At 44.6% G+C, this 19,005-nt stretch overlaps 1 protein-coding gene across 1 annotated transcript; it reads left to right on the forward strand.

The window, feature by feature from the left end:
• The first annotated feature begins 13,024 nt into the window (after positions 1-13,024).
• Positions 13,025-16,196, forward strand: LOC606440 (cyclin-dependent kinase inhibitor 1). The gene is made up of 3 exons (NM_001112308.2): positions 13,025-13,499; positions 15,474-15,665; positions 15,784-16,196. The coding sequence occupies exons 1-3, from the start codon at positions 13,186-13,188 to the stop codon at positions 15,848-15,850; spliced, it is 573 nt and encodes a 190-aa protein (NP_001105778.2). The 5' UTR covers positions 13,025-13,185; the 3' UTR covers positions 15,851-16,196.
• Positions 16,197-19,005: the final 2,809 nt, after the last annotated feature.

A 19,005-nucleotide genomic window follows, 5' to 3' on the forward strand; every position in this document is an offset into this window, starting at 1 on the left:
TCGATTCGCGATGATAAGGGGCGAGGAGCCAACCCAAACATACAACCGGCTCAAGACCCTTATCAACAAAATAAGGAGCTACGGAAGCACGCGATGGACGGACCACGACGTCGTCCGACTGATGCTAAGGTCCTTTACCGTTCTTGATCCTCATTTGGTGAATAATATTCGTGAGAATCCCAGGTACACCAAAATGTCGCCCGAAGAAGTCCTTGGGAAATTTGTAAGCGGGCGAATGATGATCAAGGAGGCGAGGTACGTGGACGACACATTGAATGGTCCAATCAACGAGCCTCAACCCCTTGCTCTCAAGGCAACAAGAAGCAAGGAGGCGCTACCTAGCAAGGTGGCACAAATTGAGGCGGCCGGACTTAATGATGAAGAGATGGCCCTCATCATCAAGAGATTCAAGACGGTGCTAAAGGGTCGCAAGGGGCAGCCAAGCAAGACCAAGACAAAGGGGAAGCGCTCATGCTTCAAATGTGGTAAGCTTGGTCATTTTATTGCTAACTGTCCCGACAATGATAGTGACCAGGATCAAGGGAACAAGAGGGAGAAGAAGAAGAACTATAAGAAGGCAAAGGGCGAGGCACATCTTGGCAAGGAGTGGGATTCGGATTGCTCCTCGTCCGACTCCGACAATGAAGGACTCGCCGCCACCACCTTCAACAAGTCGTCCCTCTTCCCCAATGAGCGTCACACATGCCTTATGGCAAGGGAGAAGAAGGTATGTACTTGAGACTCTACCTATGCTTCTTCAAGTGAGGACGAATCCAGTGATGAGGATGAAATAGATAATTCATGTTTATTTAAGGGCCTAGATAGAACCAAGGTAGATAAAATCAATGAATTGATTGATGCATTAAATGATAAGAATAGGCTTTTAGAAAAACAAGAAGATTTGTTGTATGAAGAACATGACAAATTTATAGAAGCACAAAAATCTCATGCTTTAGAAGTTAAAAGAAATGAAATGCTTTCTTGTGAATTATCTTGTTGCCATGAGACGATTACTAGTTTAAGGAGCATTAATGACGATTTGAATGCTAAATTAGAAATAGCTAGTAAATCAACAACTTGTGTAGAAAATGCCGTTATTTGCAATAGATGTAAAGATTTTGATATTGATGCTTGTAGTGAACACATAGCTTCTATTGCAAAGTTAAATGATGAAATGGCTAGTCTTAATGCCCAACTTAAGGCTAGCAAAAGTGATTTTGATAAACTAAAATTTGCTAGGGATGCCTACACGATTGGTAGACACCCCTCAATTAAGGATGGGCTTGGCTTCAAGAGGGAAGCCAAGAACTTAACAAGCCATAAGGCTCCCATCTCCGCCAAGGAGAAAGGGAAGGCCCCTATGGCAAATAGTACTAAAAGGAACCATGCTTTTATGTACAATGATAAAAGACAGTCTCATAGGAGTTGCAATGTTTTTGATTCACATGCTTATGACTCTTATGCTATGTTTGCTCCTAGTTCTTCCTATATGCATGGTAGAGATATGCCTAGGAAAAATGTTCATCATATGCCTAGGAAGATTATTGTTCATGTTCCTAGAAAAGTTATGAATGGTCCCTCTACAATTTATCATGCTTTAAATACTTCCTTTGCTATTGGTAGAAAGGATAGGAAGATAGTTGCTAGGAAATTAGGGGCAAAATGCAAGGGTGATAAAACTTGCATTTGGGTCCCTAAGGAAATTGTGACTAACCTTGTAGGACCCAACAAGAGTTGGGTACCTAAGACCCAAGCCTAAATTTGCCTTGCAGGTTTATGCATCCGGGGGTTCAAGCTGGATTATCGACAGCGGATGCACAAACCATATGATGGGGGAGAAGAAGATGTTCACCTCCTACGTCAAGAATAAGGATTCCCAAGATTCAATCATATTCGGTGATGGGAACCAAGGCAAGGTGAAAGGTTTAGGCAAGATTGCATTATCTAATGAGCACTCTATCTCTAATGTGTTTTTAGTTGAGTCTCTTGGATATAATTTACTATCTGTCAGTCAATTATGTAATATGGGATATAATTGTCTATTTACAAATGTAGATGTGTCTGTCTTTAGAAGATGTGATGGTTCACTAGCTTTTAAGGGTGTACTAGACGGCAAACTTTATTTAGTTGATTTTGCAAAAGAAGAGGTCGGTCTAGATGCATGCTTAATGGCTAAGACTTGCATGGGCTGGTTGTGGCATCGCCGCTTAGCACATGTGGGGATGAAGAACCTCCACAAGCTTCTAAAGGGAGAACACGTGATAGGTCTAACCAATGTACATTTCGAAAAAGATAGACCTTGTGCAGCTTGTCAAGCACGTAAACAAGTGGGAGGAGCACATCACAGCAAGAATGTGATGACCACTTCAAGACCTCTGGAGCTGCTGCATATGGACCTCTTCGAACCCGTCGCCTATCTGAGCATAGGAGGAAGTAAGTATGGTCTAGTTATTGTTGATGACTTTTCCCGCTTCACTTGGGTGTTCTTTTTGCAGGATAAGTCTGAAACCCAAGGGACCCTCAAGCGCTTCCTCAGGAGAGCTCAAAATGAGTTTGAGCTCAAGGTGAAGAAGATAAGAAGCGACAACGGGTCCGAATTCAAGAATCTTCAAGTGGAGGAGTTCCTTGAGGAGGAGGGGATCAAGCACGAGTTCTCCGCTCCCTACACACCTCAGCAAAATGGTGTGGTAGAGAGAAAGAACAGGACGCTCATAGATATGGCGAGGACTATGCTTGGAGAGTTCAAGACCCCCGAGCGCTTTTGGTCGGAAGCCGTGAACACGGCTTGCCACGCCATCAACAGGGTCTACCTTCACCGCCTCCTCAAGAAGACTTCATACAAGCTGCTGACTGGTAACAAACCCAATGTATCTTATTTTCGTGTATTTGGGAGCAAGTGTTATATTCTTGTGAAGAAAGGTAGAACCTCTAAATTTGCTCCCAAAGCTGTAGAAGGGTTTTTATTAGGTTATGATTCAAATACAAAGGCGTATAGGGTCTTCAACAAATCATCGGGTTTGGTTGAAGTCTCTAGTGACGTTGTATTTGATGAGACTAATGGCTCTCCAAGAGAGCAAGTTGTTGATCTTGATGATATAGATGAAGAAGACGTTCCAACGGCCGCGATACGCACCATGACGACTGGAGATGTACGGCCTCAGGAACATTTGGGGCAAGATCAACCGTCTTCCTCAACTATGGTGCATCCCCCATCCCAAGATGACGAACAGGTACCTCAAGTGGAGGCGCATGATCAAGGGGGAGCACAGGATGTTCAAGTTGAAGAGGAAGAAGCATCTCAGGCACCTCCAACCCAAGTTCGAGCGACGATTCAAAGGGATCATCCCGTCGACCAGATATTGGGTGATATTAGCAAGGGAGTAACTACTCGCTCGAGATTAGTTAATTTTTGTGAGCATTACTCCTTTGTCTCTTCTATTGAGCCTTTCAGGGTAGAAGAGGCCTTGCTAGATCCGGACTGGGTGTTGGCCATGCAAGAGGAACTCAACAATTTCAAGCACAATGAAGTTTGGACACTGGTTCCTCGTCCCAAGCAAAATGTTGTGGGAACCAAGTGGGTGTTCTGCAACAAACAGGACAAGCACGAGGTAGTGACGAGGAACAAGGCTCGACTTGTGGCAAAAGGTTATGCCCAAGTCGCAGGTTTGGACTTTGAGGAGACTTTTGCTCCTGTGGCTAGGCTAGAATCAATTCGTATCTTGCTAGCATATGCCGCTCACCATTCTTTCAGGTTGTACCAAATGGATGTGAAGAGCGCTTTCCTCAACGGGCCGATCAAGGAGGAGGTGTACGTAGAGCAACCCCCTGGCTTCGAGGATGAACGGTACCCCGACCACGTGTGTAAGCTCTCTAAGGCGCTCTATGGACTTAAGCAAGCCCCAAGAGCATGGTATGAATGCCTTAGAGACTTTTTAATTGCTAATGCTTTCAAGGTTGGGAAAGCCGATCCAACTCTTTTTACTAAGACTTGCGATGGTGATCTTTTTGTGTGCCAAATTTATGTCGATGACATAATATTTGGTTCTACTAATCAAAAGTCTTGTGAAGAGTTTAGCAGGGTTATGACACAGAAATTCGAGATGTCGATGATGTGCGAGTTGAACTACTTCCTTGGGTTCCAAGTGAAGCAACTCAAGGACGGCACTTTCATCTCCCAAACAAAGTACACACAAGATTTGCTAAAGAGGTTTGGGATGAAGGACGCCAAGCCCGCGAAGACGCCAATGGGAACTGGCGGACACACTGACCTCAACAAAGGAGGTAAGTCCGTTGATCAAAAAGCATACCGGTCTATGATAGGGTCCTTACTTTATTTGTGTGCTAGTAGACCGGATATTATGCATGTGTGCTAGATTTCAATCCGATCCAAAGGAGTGTCACTTAGTGGCTGTGAAGCGAATTTTGAGATATTTAGTCGCTACGCCTTGCTTCGGGATCTGGTATCCAAAGGGGTCTAACTTTGACTTGATTGGATATTCAGACTCCGACTATGCTGGATGTAAGGTCGATATGAAGAGTACATCGGGGACGTGCCAATTCTTAGGAAGGTCCCTGGTGTCGTGGAACTCTAAGAAACAAACTTTCGTTGCCCTATCCACCGCTGAGGCCGAGTACGTTGCCGCAGGACAGTGTTGTGCGCAACTGCTTTGGATGAGGCAAACCCTCCGGGACTTTGGCTACAATCTGAGCAAAGTCCCACTCCTATGTGATAATGAGAGTGCTATTCGAATAGCGGAAAATCCTGTTGAGCACAGCCACACAAAGCACATTGACATCCGGCATCACTTTTTGAGAGACCACCAACAAAAGAGAGATATCGAAGTGTTTCATGTTAGCACCGAGAACCAGCTAGCCGATATCTTTACCAAGCCTCTAGATGAGAAGACCTTTTGCAGGCTGCATAGTGAGCTCAATATCTTAGATTCGCGGAACTTGGATTGAAATGTAGCATACATGTGTTTATGCCTTTGATCATGTTCATTCTGCATTTTGTTGCTTATTGTGGTGCTCAGGTTGTACAAACACTCCCTGGACCTCACAAGTCCTTTTTGCAAGTGATGCACATATTTAGGGGGAGCTGTGCTACAACTTGACCCTTTGAGACTAACCATGTTCTTGAGTTTGGTTGTTTTAGTCTCAAAGGAGGATTGAAAGGGAAAAGGTGGACTTGGACCATGCAAGACTTCCACTGCACTCCGATGAAAAGAGTAACTTTTCCAAGTTCATCTTTATACTCTTATTGCCTTTGTACTCTTATTTGAATATTTTGGTGAGGCAATGGGGTTAAAGGGCCAAGATTTATCCCGTTTTGGTGCTTGATGCCAAAGGGGGAGAAAATAAAGGCCAAAGCGATAAATGGATCAGCTACCACTTGAGAGTTTTTTAAATAGTAGAATAGAGCTTTTGGTTTGTCAAAACTCTTTTATTGTCTCTCTTGTCAAAAGTTGGTTTCTAGTGGGGAGAAGTGTTGATTATGGGAAAAAGGGGAGTTTTTGAAATCTTGAATCAATTTCTCTTGGAATGACTCTCTTTATGTCTTAACACGTGTGTTTGACTTAGAGATAGAAATTTGAGTTTGATTTGCAAAAACAAACCAAGTGGTGGCAAAGAGTGATCCAAATATGTTAAATTTGAATCAAAACAATTTGAGTTCTTATTTGAATTGATTTTGTATTTGTTCTACTTGCTTTATGTTGTGTTGGCATAAATCACCAAAAAGGGGGAGATTGAAAGGGAAATGTGCCCTTGGGCCATTTCTAAGTATTTTGGTGATTTAGTGTCCAGCACAAGTGCCCTAGTGTAAAAAGGTGGACAAAGTACAAATCAAGGATAAAGGTATGTTTCTCAGACTTAGTACATTGTTTTATGGACTAATGTATTGTGTCTAAGTGCTGGAAACAGAAAAAATCGAGTTGGAGAAGAGATGGCTCGAGCAGCCAAAGTCTGCTCAGTCTGGGTGCACCGGACTGTCCGGTGGTGCACCGGACAGTGTCCGGTGTGCCAGGCTGGCTCTGGCGAAAAGGCTGCTCTCGGGACTTCGACGGCGGTGTACGACTATAAATCACAGGACTGTCCGGTGTGCCGTTCACAGGCGAACTCGTCGCTCTCGGGAAACCATCAACGACGTACGACTATAATTCACCGGACTGTCCGGTGAGCCAACGGTGGGCAGGGCCAACGGTCGGCCGCGCGATCTGCGCGGGACACGTGGCCGAGCCAACGGCTAGAAGGGGGCACCGGTCTGTCCGGTGTGCACCGGACATGTCCGGTGCGCCAACGGCTCTCAGGCTGCCAACGGTCGACTGCGCCATTTATGGAAGGAAATCGGGCACCGGACAGTGTCCGGTGTGCACCGGACTGTCCGGTGCGCCAGTCGACAGAAGGCAAGATCAGCCTTCCTAGATTGCTCTCAACGGCTCCTAGCTGCCTTGGGGCTATAAAAGGGACCCCTAGGCGCATGGAGGAGCACACCAAGCATTCCTACAACATTCCTAAGCACCAAGACATCGATTCCGCGCCTTTGATTCTTTGCGATAGCAATTAGAGCTCTAGTTGAGTGGTGAACTCATTGAGTTGTGTTGTGAGCTCTCGTTGCGACTTGTGTGCGTGGTGTTGCTGTGATTTCTTGTCTTGAGTGCGTTGCTAATCCCTCCCTTGCTCTGTGCTTCTTTGTGAATTTCAAGTGTAAGGGCGAGAGGCTCCAAGTTGTGGAGATTCCTCGCAAACGGGATTGAGAAAAAGCAAGCAAAACACTGTGGTATTCAAGTGGGTCTTTGGACCGCTTGAGAGGGGTTGATTGCAACCCTCGTCCGTTGGGACGCCACAACGTGGAGTAGACAAGCGTTGGTCTTGGCCGAACCACAGGATAACCACTGTGCCATCTCTGTGATTGATCCTTGTTGGTTATTGTGTTTTGTTGAGGATTCCTCTTTAGCCACTTGGCAATTATTGTGCTAACAATTAACCAAGTTTTGTGGCTTAAGTTTTCAAGTTTCACAGGATCACCTATTCACCCCCCCATCTAGGTGCTCTCAGGCACGAGTGAGTGGTGGTGTCGATGACCCTGATGTTTGTGGTCTCTGGTTCCAAGAATCTTTGCCTCTATGTATGGTAATAACTCCTTTTGTCCTCTTTTCCTGTTTACTTTGACTCAGGGGCAGTGCTTTGATTCTCACGGTCGGTCCTTTTGACTGAGCGGCTGGACTGGTTCCTTCTGTAGCTTATTCCAGGCTTCAAGGGTAAACTTCTCGGTATCTTCTTGGGTAAAGCACTTTTCTCTTGAGATGGGTTAAGATGAGAATGGAAGCATAAGGTGAGGATTAGATCTAATTTGTGATCTATGTTTTTAGAGAAAACCTTTCTTAAAAAAATAAAACACACAAGCTCAGCAATGATAAGCACAAACAAATCGAATGTTTTGAATAAGGGAAGAATAGAGTTTTTCCAAAGCACGGACTACTCAGATTCGAGGCTAAGCATAACTACTATTGCTTGGCTCCTGAATTGAGAACTATGCTAAATGCAACTTATGAGCACTAACGTTAAAGCATCACATATGCACTCAAAATAGGAGAAAACATCAAGCGAAATTCATTTTGAAATGCCCTAGGGGCAACACAATTAGAGTTTTTCAAAACACGAGTCTACACGATTACCTCTCATACATGCAGGGCTCTAGCCAAAGTGAAGAAAAACTTCACTACCCAATGCATGCAGAGGACTGGGCATAACTAACTTCAGACCAGGCAGCTTCTCTTCTGGCAAGGCTTGCACACAACTTCAATCTGAGACATCTCCTGGATGGGTTAAGAGGGAGCCGATGTTGACGACTTCTTCTGGCGGCGACTGAGATGGCAAGACGCGGTCGAACTCTTCTTCAAGCTGGACTAGCTCTTGTAGCTCCTCAGAGGGCGGCGGTGCTGGTGGGGTGCTTGCAGCTTCTTCTTTGATCTCACGGGACGGTGCTGGAATCTTCTTCATGGTGAGGGGCTCAAACAACTCCGGCGGGGGATCTTGGGAGGATTCAGGGTGCTCTTGCTTATCCATAGCCCGAGGGAAGACTGGAATTCCTTCCAAGACTATGGCTCCTTCCGGTAGTTCCCAAGCCTTATTCTCTCTTCTGATAGAGACCGGGTGACCTTCAAGAATCTGGGGATCCTCGGCTCTCATGGGTTGAACTGGGTTGGATGAAGCGGGCTCTTGGATCCGCAGGGCTCTATGTTGGTTATGGGTTACCAAGTAGGCCTCCACCAGCTTCTGGACATGCTCATCCTTGGCTTGCTTCAGGGCTTCAACAGCAATGACTTCACGACTTTCCAATGCAATTGCACGGGCTTGAGCTGTGGTGAGATCCACATGGAGCTGACGGTTGCGCTTCTCTACATCTTCTGCTCGGGCAATCATCTGACGGTGGTGCCGAGCCAAGAAATCATACTGCGCATCCAGGGTGAGCAGGTATGCAGTGAGGTACACGACTGTGGGGTCAGCCTCAAGCAGCTGCTGCTCTTCGAATGCACGCATCCTGGCCATCCAAGCGGGACGGTCTCTTTGAAAGGGCGGAAAGAATCTGAGCGGGGTGTCGGCCACTTCTTCTTCATAGATCTGACACAGGGCCCTCAATGCCTTGCGAGCGACGACTTGGCAGGTGTCTCTGAATCTGTGCCCAGCAGCGGTGACACTCCATTCCACATGGTGCGGACTGGATCCAATGTATACAGTCACGATACACTTCTCTGTGCCATGCTCGACGAATTCACGACCATCATATTCTGGCTGGCTTCTGATTCCGAGGCAGACTGTGCATGCTCTCAGCAACTTGGGGAAACCATCTTCATTCTGGCAAAAGCTGGTTTGGCAACGGACCTCCATCTGACTTCTGAGAGAAGCAAAGGGGGAAAGCATTTTTGAAATAAAGGGATGAGAGCAAGAATTTTTTTTTTAAAAAAATAGTTTGGACTCAAAAACTTTTGATCAGGCTAAGGGTTACGTATTGCGGCCAACCTAACAGCTCTGATACCACCTGAAGCGTCCCGATCCTCTGGGACTCAAATGTGATACAATTACTAGTCCTAGGAGGCTAGTAAACACATTTATACATCAGATGATTCCAGATCTGCTTAAACAAGACAAACCTATAAAGGTGGCGAACAACTTTAAGAGTTGGTCCACAACTCGAGACATATCATCAGAGTGGGGCTGAAGCAGCCCGATATACGCAATGAAGCAATTCAGCGGTCCAACAGCCACAGGCAAGGTTGGGAACAGTCGTAACTCTTACCCGATCTCCTTTTTCTGAAAAACAACAAATAAGCAAGGGTGAGTACAAACGTACTCAGCAGCCCACCTTCACCCGCGGAATGGGGAAATCATATATAATGCATGGAATATGTGGAGCTCAGGATATTTTGCAGAAACAACAATATTTTGTGCAGAGTTGTTTTGAAAAACATTTTGTATTTTTGCAAAGCGCATCCTCTCCAAAAGGAGCAGGAAGTTTTTCAGTATTATAACAAAATCCCCTGGACTAAACCATCCAGGTATCTCAGCAGTTCCCACTGGTTTTCATTTTCAAAAACAGCTACTGGACTTCCCGTCCACCATAGCTCACGGCTCAACCGCCGAACCTTTTAAAAACCACTTTTCTCAAAACCATCTTTTTTTGGAAAACAAAACATTAATTGCCATACCATACTAGACTCGTCCATTCCTGTGGACACAGACTATTCGAATAGGTTTGAACTCTGCGCAGAGGTGTACACTTTACCCACTAGTTCGACTCTGCGATCCCATGGCCAATGAGACCCGAATCCGACTCTCTTTCTTTCCCCGCACGTCCTAACCTTAACGGTTATCCGGAAGGAGTCAGGCCACCACCATGTCCAAACCGGACAAAACTTTCCCCCTCCTTATCCCCTCGGTGCTCCCCAGCCTTCATAACCCTGGGGTTGGACCGTACGAGTTCAGATTGAGTGACTGCCCACATAGTCTCGAGTGGTTGTACTATTAAAGAGTACAGGTAGTGAAGATGACAAACCGGTCCTTATATGAGGGGACAATCCTTCTGCTCACGCCTAAACCAGCTGAGCCAACACCTTAGGCCCTCCCCTAAACCAGGGAGTCCCTGATTATCCCACTCACAAGGTGATAAGGGTGAAAACCCTTCATCACACACATTTTGAAAAGCATTTTATTTTGAAAACTCACACTTGTTCTCAAATCATTTGGAACATATATATCAGGGATTGATTGCGGCAAGCGGCTGGGTGGCCATAATAACTTGTCTCAAAATCATATCATGCATAAAATAACAGGCTGAGGGTTGTGGTTGAAAAATCATAGGTAATTTATGCATCAAAGGGATCCAGTGAGCTTGTCGTGCTTATGAAGGGGGAAGGGGAGCTCGCGGAACTGGCTTCTGGCTCCACCGCCTGGCGTAGACTTGCAGATCTGGACTCCACGAGACGGCACGAACGCTCCGATAATAGGAGGGTGGACTGGAGGCGAAGCGACACTATGCGTGTAGCCGGCAGAGCAGAGTAACTGAGTGGGTGGGGTGTTTGCCTTGGCTGAGGGTGTTGAGTGTGTGTGGAGAGGGAGAGGGTAGCTGGGTGTATTTATAGCTGGGTGTATGTGGTGTAGCACAGTGAAGTTCAGTGTTGGTGAGAATAGTGACGAATGAATCGTCTGACTTAGTATGAACAGGAGAGTTATAGGCAGAATATGGGACAAGAGTATTTTGGGAGTTTTCTGGAATATGGGTCATGCTTAAGGGATGACATGGTTGGATAGGGAATAGTTTGATAAGAATTTAGAAACGAGAATTATTGGAATCTGAGTTTGGGAGCCTGGTTCGAAGGAATCTCAAAGTTAAGCGTGCTCAACTTGGAGAAACCTGGGATGGGTGACCAGATGGGAAGTTCCCTACTGGAAGGAAAATCACAGTCACCGGAGTTCGTATGACTGGAATATGGGTCTGGCTGGTCTTAGGTGGAATGGACAACATGATGTATGAGTAGTTGAAATTTGGGGTGATCGGCTAATCGATGAATAGTAACGATGAATAGTGACGACGAAAAAGTTACTAGATATCATCAATGAGTAGCAACGATAATGAATAGTAACACTGAATAGTAACGATGGTGAATAGTGTCGGTGAATAGTAATGATGAATAGTAACGGTGAATAGTGATGTTGAATAGTCGTATGAACGAACGATGAACGATGAACGATGAATAGGAACTATGAACGAACGATGAATAGGAACTATGAACGAACGGACGAACGATCGAATGATCGGACGAACGAACGATCGAAATTTCGGCAGCATAACGGCAGGACAAAGATTATCTGGATGAACGATGAATAGGGACCATGAACGAACGATGAACGATGAATATGAACTATGAACGAACGATGAACGATCAAATGATCGAACGAACGAACGATCGGAATTTCGGCAGCATAACGGCAGGAAAAAGATTATTTGGACGAACGAACGATCGAACGAACTAACGATCGAAATTTCGGCAGCATAACGGCAGGACAAAGATTATCTGGAAGAACGATGAATAGGGACTATGAACGAACGATGAACGATGAATAGGAACTATGAACGAACGATGAACGATCGAATGATCGAACGAACGAACGATCGGAATTTCGGCAGCATAACAGCAGGAAAAAGATTATTTGGACGAACGAACGGACGAACGATCGAACGATCGGACGAACGGACGAACGGACCATGAACGATCGGACGAACGAACGAACAAACTAAGAACAGGGGACGAACGATCGAACGGTCCTTGTGCTAGTGTGTGCTTGTGTGGAACATGGAGTGGGTGTGTGGGGGGGAAGAGAGTTGCCATGAAATGGCTTGGGGTGGGATGAGAGGAGGCCCTTGCCCCTCTATTTATAGCCATGGTGGGGGGATTAGGGGGAGGGATGAGAGGATTAGTGGGAGGATGAGAGGATTAGTGGGAGATTAGCATGTATTTGTCTTGTATAAGTGAGATTTGCTTGTAGAGCTCACCGTATGACACTGGAGGCATACATATACGTATGAGCATGAGGAAAGTTATGAAGAAAATATTTGTAGGGACTTGAAAAATGATTCTGAAGGTATTTCTCAAGAGGAAAATACCTGGAGATATATCGGTGGAATATTTGGGCAGTATTTCTGGAAAGAACTTGAAGAGGATCACTAGGGAAATATCTGGGCAGTATTTCTGTAAACAATTTGAGGGGGATAACTGGTGAAATATTTGTAGGATATTTTGAGGAGGATTTTAGAGAGAATATAGACCACTATACTTTATTTGTCGATATCAACTTGCAAACAAACATTTTGAAATGAAATTTGAAATTCATTTTGAATTTAGAGCAAGTTTGAGAAAAGTTCAAGATTTGAATTTTTGGGATGCTACAATCTCCTATTTCAAACTTTACCCTACAAATAGTGTAGTCTACAGTGCAAAATAGTGTTTTAGATGATCATATGGGTAACCTGTTGTACACGGGTCTAAGAGGGTGTTTGAATGCACTAGAGCTAGTAGCTAGTTGGCTAAAAAATGCTAATGAAATTAGCTAGCTAACTATTAGCTAATTTAATAAAAGTAGCTAATAGCTGATCTATTAGCTAGATTGTTCGGAGCATCTCCAAAAGACTCTAGATTTTTTACTCTCTATTTGACACTTTATTTATCTCTCCCTAAAAATTAAACTTTATATGTTTCTAATAGACAAGTTAGTTTGGCTAGATAGAGCCAATTTAGAGAGTCGAATGACTTGATGATTTGGATGACTAATCCGTTGAATAGTTATTTAGTTGTTAAATTACTAAATTTTAGTATAAAAAGTTATTTGACTAGTTTCTTAAATATAGTATTAGATGTTTTAACTAATTTTAGCAGCTACATAACTATTTGCTCTTATTTGCTCCAGTACATTAAAAGCAAGGCCTAAGCCTCCACTTAAATAGCCACGGCCACCCCTCTCTCTCCTCTCCCTCGTTATTTCCGGGCTCCCTCCTGTGTACACCACTCCCGCCCCGCCTACCATTTTATCCCCGCCTCTCCTGGCCTCTGCCGCCCCGTCGCACAGAATCGCTTGGTGCACCCTGCGAGGGCCTCCTCGAAACCCTAGCTTGCCCAGCCCCTCCGGGCCATGGGCAAGTACATGCGCAAGGCCAAGGCTTCCAGCGAGGTTGTCATCATGGATGTCGCCGCCGCTCCGCTCGGAGTCCGCACCCGAGCGCGCGCCCTCGCGCTGCAGCGTCTGCAGGAGCAGCAGACGCAGTGGGAGGAAGGTGCTGGCGGCGAGTACCTGGAGCTAAGGAACCGGAGGCTCGAGAAGCTGCCGCCGCCGCCGGCGACCACGAGGAGGTCGGGCGGGAGGAAAGCGGCAGCCGAGGCCGCCGCAACTAAGGAGGCTGAGGCGTCGTACGGGGAGAACATGCTCGAGTTGGAGGCCATGGAGAGGTGAGTTTTTTTCCCGTTTTTTTCTGCCGCGTTTTTGGGTTGCTTGCTGGGGTTTTGTGGCATAGCGGCTCGCGGTGCTAGGCGGATTATGTCGTACCAAGATTTTTTTTGTGTGTGTTTCAGAAAGTTGAAATTTTAGCGGTACGCGTTTATTTGAAATTTTCGATTTTTTTCCTTTTTCGCGCGGTGAGTTCGGCTTCTAATTGGGAGTCATGCAAGTTGACTGCGAATTTTTGCTGCTCTAGAAGCCCCTGTTTTGTTAATTCTTGCCGTGCTCTCCTTCCGCTTACTTTTTAGGCGGAGTCTCTTGCGTTGTCTTCTACTAGAACGAAAGGTATCCCCATATTTTTAATACCAAAACCATTGTCGCTGCCTTGTGTCCAAGAAATTATTTAGTGTCAAATTCTTAATAATCGTTTGCCGCCGTCCAATTTCGTGCTCAATCTTGTACCAGAGCCCAATTAATCCACTAGCTTAGTTGGGGCTTCTTGCAGTGGCCAGCCATGGCATGCTCCTTTTCCGTAGTGGAACGGGAAAGTGGCCTCCTTTCCCCTTGTTCTTTCCCCTTCCCCATGGACTCACACTCACACGCCCTTGTTTCTTTTGCTTAGGAGGAAACGAGCAGTCGGGACGGGGACCCCTCAAAATCTTTTTTACCAGTCGAAAGCCCTCACTTTTCGCGAGAAATTTCTCTGTTCTGCCCCCGAAAAAGCGCCCTCTGCCCTCACCACAACCTCATTTCTCGCTTGGGTCTCTCTCTCACTCACAAGTCACAACTGGCCTGTCACCTCTGTGGGTTCTGGAAGTCGAGGAAATGGCATGTCCTTGCAAGGTCTCTTCCTGGGCCATGACCCCAAATTGGCACCGCCATTAAATGTTTGAGGTGAAAGGTTGGTGGGAGCCCTCCCGTTTGTATACGAGTTTTTTTTTATCTTTGCTGGAGATTAAAGAACATTTTAAGACAAGGAAACTGCGTACGCAATAGCTTTGCTCAGCTCTTGATATGAGTGCTTTTGACAGTATCACGAAGGCTGCTGCTAGTTCATCTTCACTTAGAGGCAGAAAATGTGATCACGAAGTTGTTTACAGATGTTTTTGGCCCTACTTATTTTACACATGTGGTCCTCTTCCCTGCCTAAACAGGTCAAAAGCCATGTTTAGCCCTGCGACGATTAGCCCCATCTATAGGTTGTAGACTGAGCGCTGGCTACATGCATTGCACTAGGAGCAGCCAAGTACCCCCATTGTGGGGGCACTCGCGCTCGCATGAGAGAGACGGACGAAATCAGCTTATGCTGTGCCATGTCTTTTGTCGTTCTTGGTTCACCATCGGGGCACTCGGGGAGTGTCTCGCTGCGGGGGTGGCATGCTCTATCCAAGAGCGCATCCATTGGCCAACCCCATGCCAGTTGCGGCTCCAGCCATGGCCTGATGGGAGCACCGGAGCACCACAGGAGGGACCATAATACGGAACAGTAGTAAAGCTGAGCCTCTAAAATCCCTTTGGGCCTTCCATGTATGTCAGCCTAAATAGTAACCGGATGATGGAGGTGTGCACTACTAAGATCTGAACAGTGCTTGTGCATTTGTGTAAAATCATGCTGCAGCCATGGCCACCTGCAGGCAATAGCCAAGCCAGGTGCACGTTGCTGGGCTACTGTTTGGCGCCCGGCCTACCTCATGCCTTGTGGGGGGCTCTCGCTTTCGCCTGCCTTCGTTGTCGTCTCGGGCGAGAGTTAAGGCTGGGCGAGTGAGCCTTACGCCCTTACCTGCTCATGGTCATGGAACTGCGAGTTGGGGTTCTCTAGTCATAACCATTTCGTTGTTTTCTCTAGCCTTTTTATGGCACCTGAAGCTAGATACTGAGAGGAATGGTAGATTTGCAGGACCACAAATGATGGTGATGTGCATACTTAATAACTGTTTTTGTTTTAAATTTTTAGATACATTTGTTTGTTTGTTTGTTGCTCGCAGGATTACCAGGGAGACGACGCCCTGCAGCTTGATTAACACCCAGATGACTAGCACTCCTGGGTCCACGAGATCCGGCCACTCTTGCCACCGCAGGGTGAACGCTCCTCCGGTGCACGCCGTCCCAAGTTCTAGGGAGATGAATGAGTACTTCGCTGCCGAACAGCGACGGCAACAGCAGGATTTCATTGACAAGTATGGGCCTCTTATGCACTCATTATTTAACGGGTCGCACAATCTGTTTTGTCGATTCTTGATTCATTAGAACTTGCTCTGATGATGCATGGTGCATGATGTATGGCTTAATCTTCAGGTACAACTTCGATCCTGCAAACGACTGCCCTCTCCCAGGCAGGTTTGAGTGGGTGAAGCTAGACTGATGGATTCAGAGGGACGAGAGAGCAGCAGGCATGGAATGGAACTCACTCCCCGCTCCCTCCACACCACCCCAGCGTTGTGGCAGAGGCGCATACCGTCGTGTTAGCTTCGTTTCTGCTGTAAAAAAAAACCCTTAGTGTTTTATTTAGCATGTAGCCTTAACTGGTCGTGTGTTACAGTACAGAACTGATGCTGAGTTACAACACCCTGATCTGATCCCTCAACTCCAATGTAACCCTTAACAGCTCATTCTGTAAGGAACCTGTCACCCTGTTACCTGTTGCTGAACTAATGAAGTAGAGCTAGATAATGACGTTTTATCGTAGTTATTATTAATAACTTATCCTCTGTGATGTTGCACCTGAAGTTTGACGCTTTTTTTTGTGTGTGAGTTCCTGCTCTTGGTATCTGCAAAGCTGACCGCCATGGTTTGAACTTTGTAGCCTTGTGCTGTGCCCTTCCATGATAGGCAGTGGCATCTCTCTCAGGCCTCAGGGATGTTGCTGCCAGTATCATTATTGCTGGCCATTCTTGCATTTGTGCTGTTCGCTTCATACTAAATGACTGCTGCAGTCAATAATCTATAGTGTCAAAAACACTGCAGTAGAAACTGCTGCAGTCAATAATCTATAGTGTCAAAACATTGTAGAAGCAGTAGAAACCGGTATAGATTATTAAAGCCAAGCAGTTGATGCAACTTGAACTTTTGTGCATTGTGCTGCAGTCAATAATCTATAGTGTCAAAAACACTGTAGAAGCAGTAGAAATCGGTATAGATTATTAAAGCCAAGCAGTTGATGCAACGTGAACTTTTGTGCATTGTGAGCTGATCTCCTCTTGTGCTTAGGGCATGTACAACCTAGATACTATGTTGCAGTTCTCGAAGCACTAGATACATCTAAGAAACCCCTTTATACAAATCAATGTATTTAAGTCTTGTATCTTATTCATTAAAACCTCTTAAGATACAATTCATTTATGTGGTTTGTATGGTTAAAACTGTATTAAACTTAGAGAATCGTGCTAGAGACGTTACTTTACCAAAATATCGTCTTTTGTGTTTTTTTTGTATTTACTCTGTTAGTTTTTTTTAAGATACGGAGTATCTATATGAGTTTTACATAACCTTGGTGGATGATCATTTCATTGCTTGTGCAATCTGGCAGTGCCTTTGGCTGCTGTGTTGACCGGCATGTCGCGCTGCCCGGCACATCTTTATGGCACAGGCGCACAGCCTCTTGTGTTCTTACCGCAGCCAGTGATGGACTGCAGCTGGTGACTGGTTGTGGTAACTGGTAAAGAGCGCTCATTCCACAGTGTATCCTTTCTGGTGGTGCCTACCCACTGGTCAGGAGGGGTCCTCCTTTTCAGTTTTCACTTGGGTTCCTGACCTTTCTTTTCTGAGTTGCAAACGACAAATCTTTTGATTTGGTATTAGATTCTCTCTTTTTGTACAAGGACCGGCGTAAACAAATGGTGTATAAACTCCCTGCTACTGGAGTGCAAACCAGCCGGTGCTTCCGTGCTTGCTTCTTTGAAAATCGAAATAAGCTGGCCTTGTATTTGTTTCTAATACTACCTGAAGCTACTGCACAGCTACCACTGTACTGGCTTCACTTCATCTTGTTCTAGACAACAAAAGACTGTTTTATGACGTAGAGTTTAAAATTAAAAAAAATAATGATAAGGTCAGCAGACTCTATATCCTATTCTTTATTTTAAACTCTACTCTATAAATAGTGCAAGTTATAATACAAAACAATATTTTGCACGACTATTTACGTAACCTACCGGAGATGGCCTTGTACCCACAAATCTGATTCCTTTCCTCTTGACAAGACAATATGGCGATGCTGATGAGTACAATCCTTGTCCTGACATTATCTTATCTGAAACAGTTTCTCTTTTGAAATGTTGTACTACCAAATTCCTTTAGAATCTTTACTGCAGGTTTTATTGAATCCGGTGAGGCGACGACGCAGCCCATAACACCGTTCACCTGAGTAATGGCAATTGGCAAAGCTCCATGCGGTCATGCCACATGCAGAGCTAATGACAATTACGAAGGACACTGATTCTTCCATACATATAGTAATTGGCAGGTCAAATTGAGTTGACGTGGTCAGGCACAGCTTTCGTCATTCAATTAACGCTATGCAGTACTCGCTCCATCCACAAATTTTGTTTGACGTGATAATTGTTTAGGGTTTAGGGTTTAGTATCTTAAGTTTGACTATATTTATAGAATATATTAACAACATTTATATCTTCAAATAATTTTTCTACAAAAATAGATTTAAAGATGTATCTAAAGATACTAATCATGTACTATGAATATTAATATTTTCTTATATAAATATGGTCAAAGATGAAAATGGTTGACTACTCGAAAATTGAGAACGACCAACATTTGTAGACGGAAGAAGTAATAAATACATTGGAAATATGTACATTGTGAAACTTTATCACTTTATTTTGATAGGCATATTGTGCATCTCTCTCTCTACATGAGTTTATCACTATAATAAAAACATTAAAACTATATGCCTAAGGTTTTCCCTTCTATAGTCTTCGGCGGTCTTCTAAAGGCAAGAACAATACTGAGCTCCGAGATTGGTTTTCCAAGTACATGATTGCATGATTAATGAGGTATCTTTCAAATCGGTCATATTATAAGTGTAGTTAAGAGATAGTATGTATATAGAGTCGTGTAGAAACATATTCTTTGTGAAAAAATTCGTCTTTTAGAGACTGTTAAGAGACGGGGTATTAAATATTATTGAGTGGCGAATATAACTAAGAATACTGCTAGGGTTATCAAAATCAGCTTTATTATATGATATAATATTTTTTAAATGTTAACAGTGTTTTACTAAAGATTTATAAATTTTATCGGGGTCAATTGACCCCAATAAACCCCTAGATTCGCTCCGTTGTATATGCTCTAAAGCCTGCTTTAAATATAGAGGACATACATCTCTATATAGATACTATCTCCCATTTCCTCTATCTATTTATATGTTAAACAATAAATTAAGTAAAACTAAATGATAAATACGTACGTATAAAAATCTAAATACGTTTATAAAATAAGTCTTTGGCGTATATAGGAGGACTAACTATATATAGCGGATATTGTTGGAGAGTAATGAGATAT

Source organism: Zea mays, chromosome 1 (assembly GCF_902167145.1).
Source record: "Zea mays cultivar B73 chromosome 1, Zm-B73-REFERENCE-NAM-5.0, whole genome shotgun sequence".
NCBI lineage: Eukaryota > Viridiplantae > Streptophyta > Magnoliopsida > Poales > Poaceae > Zea > Zea mays.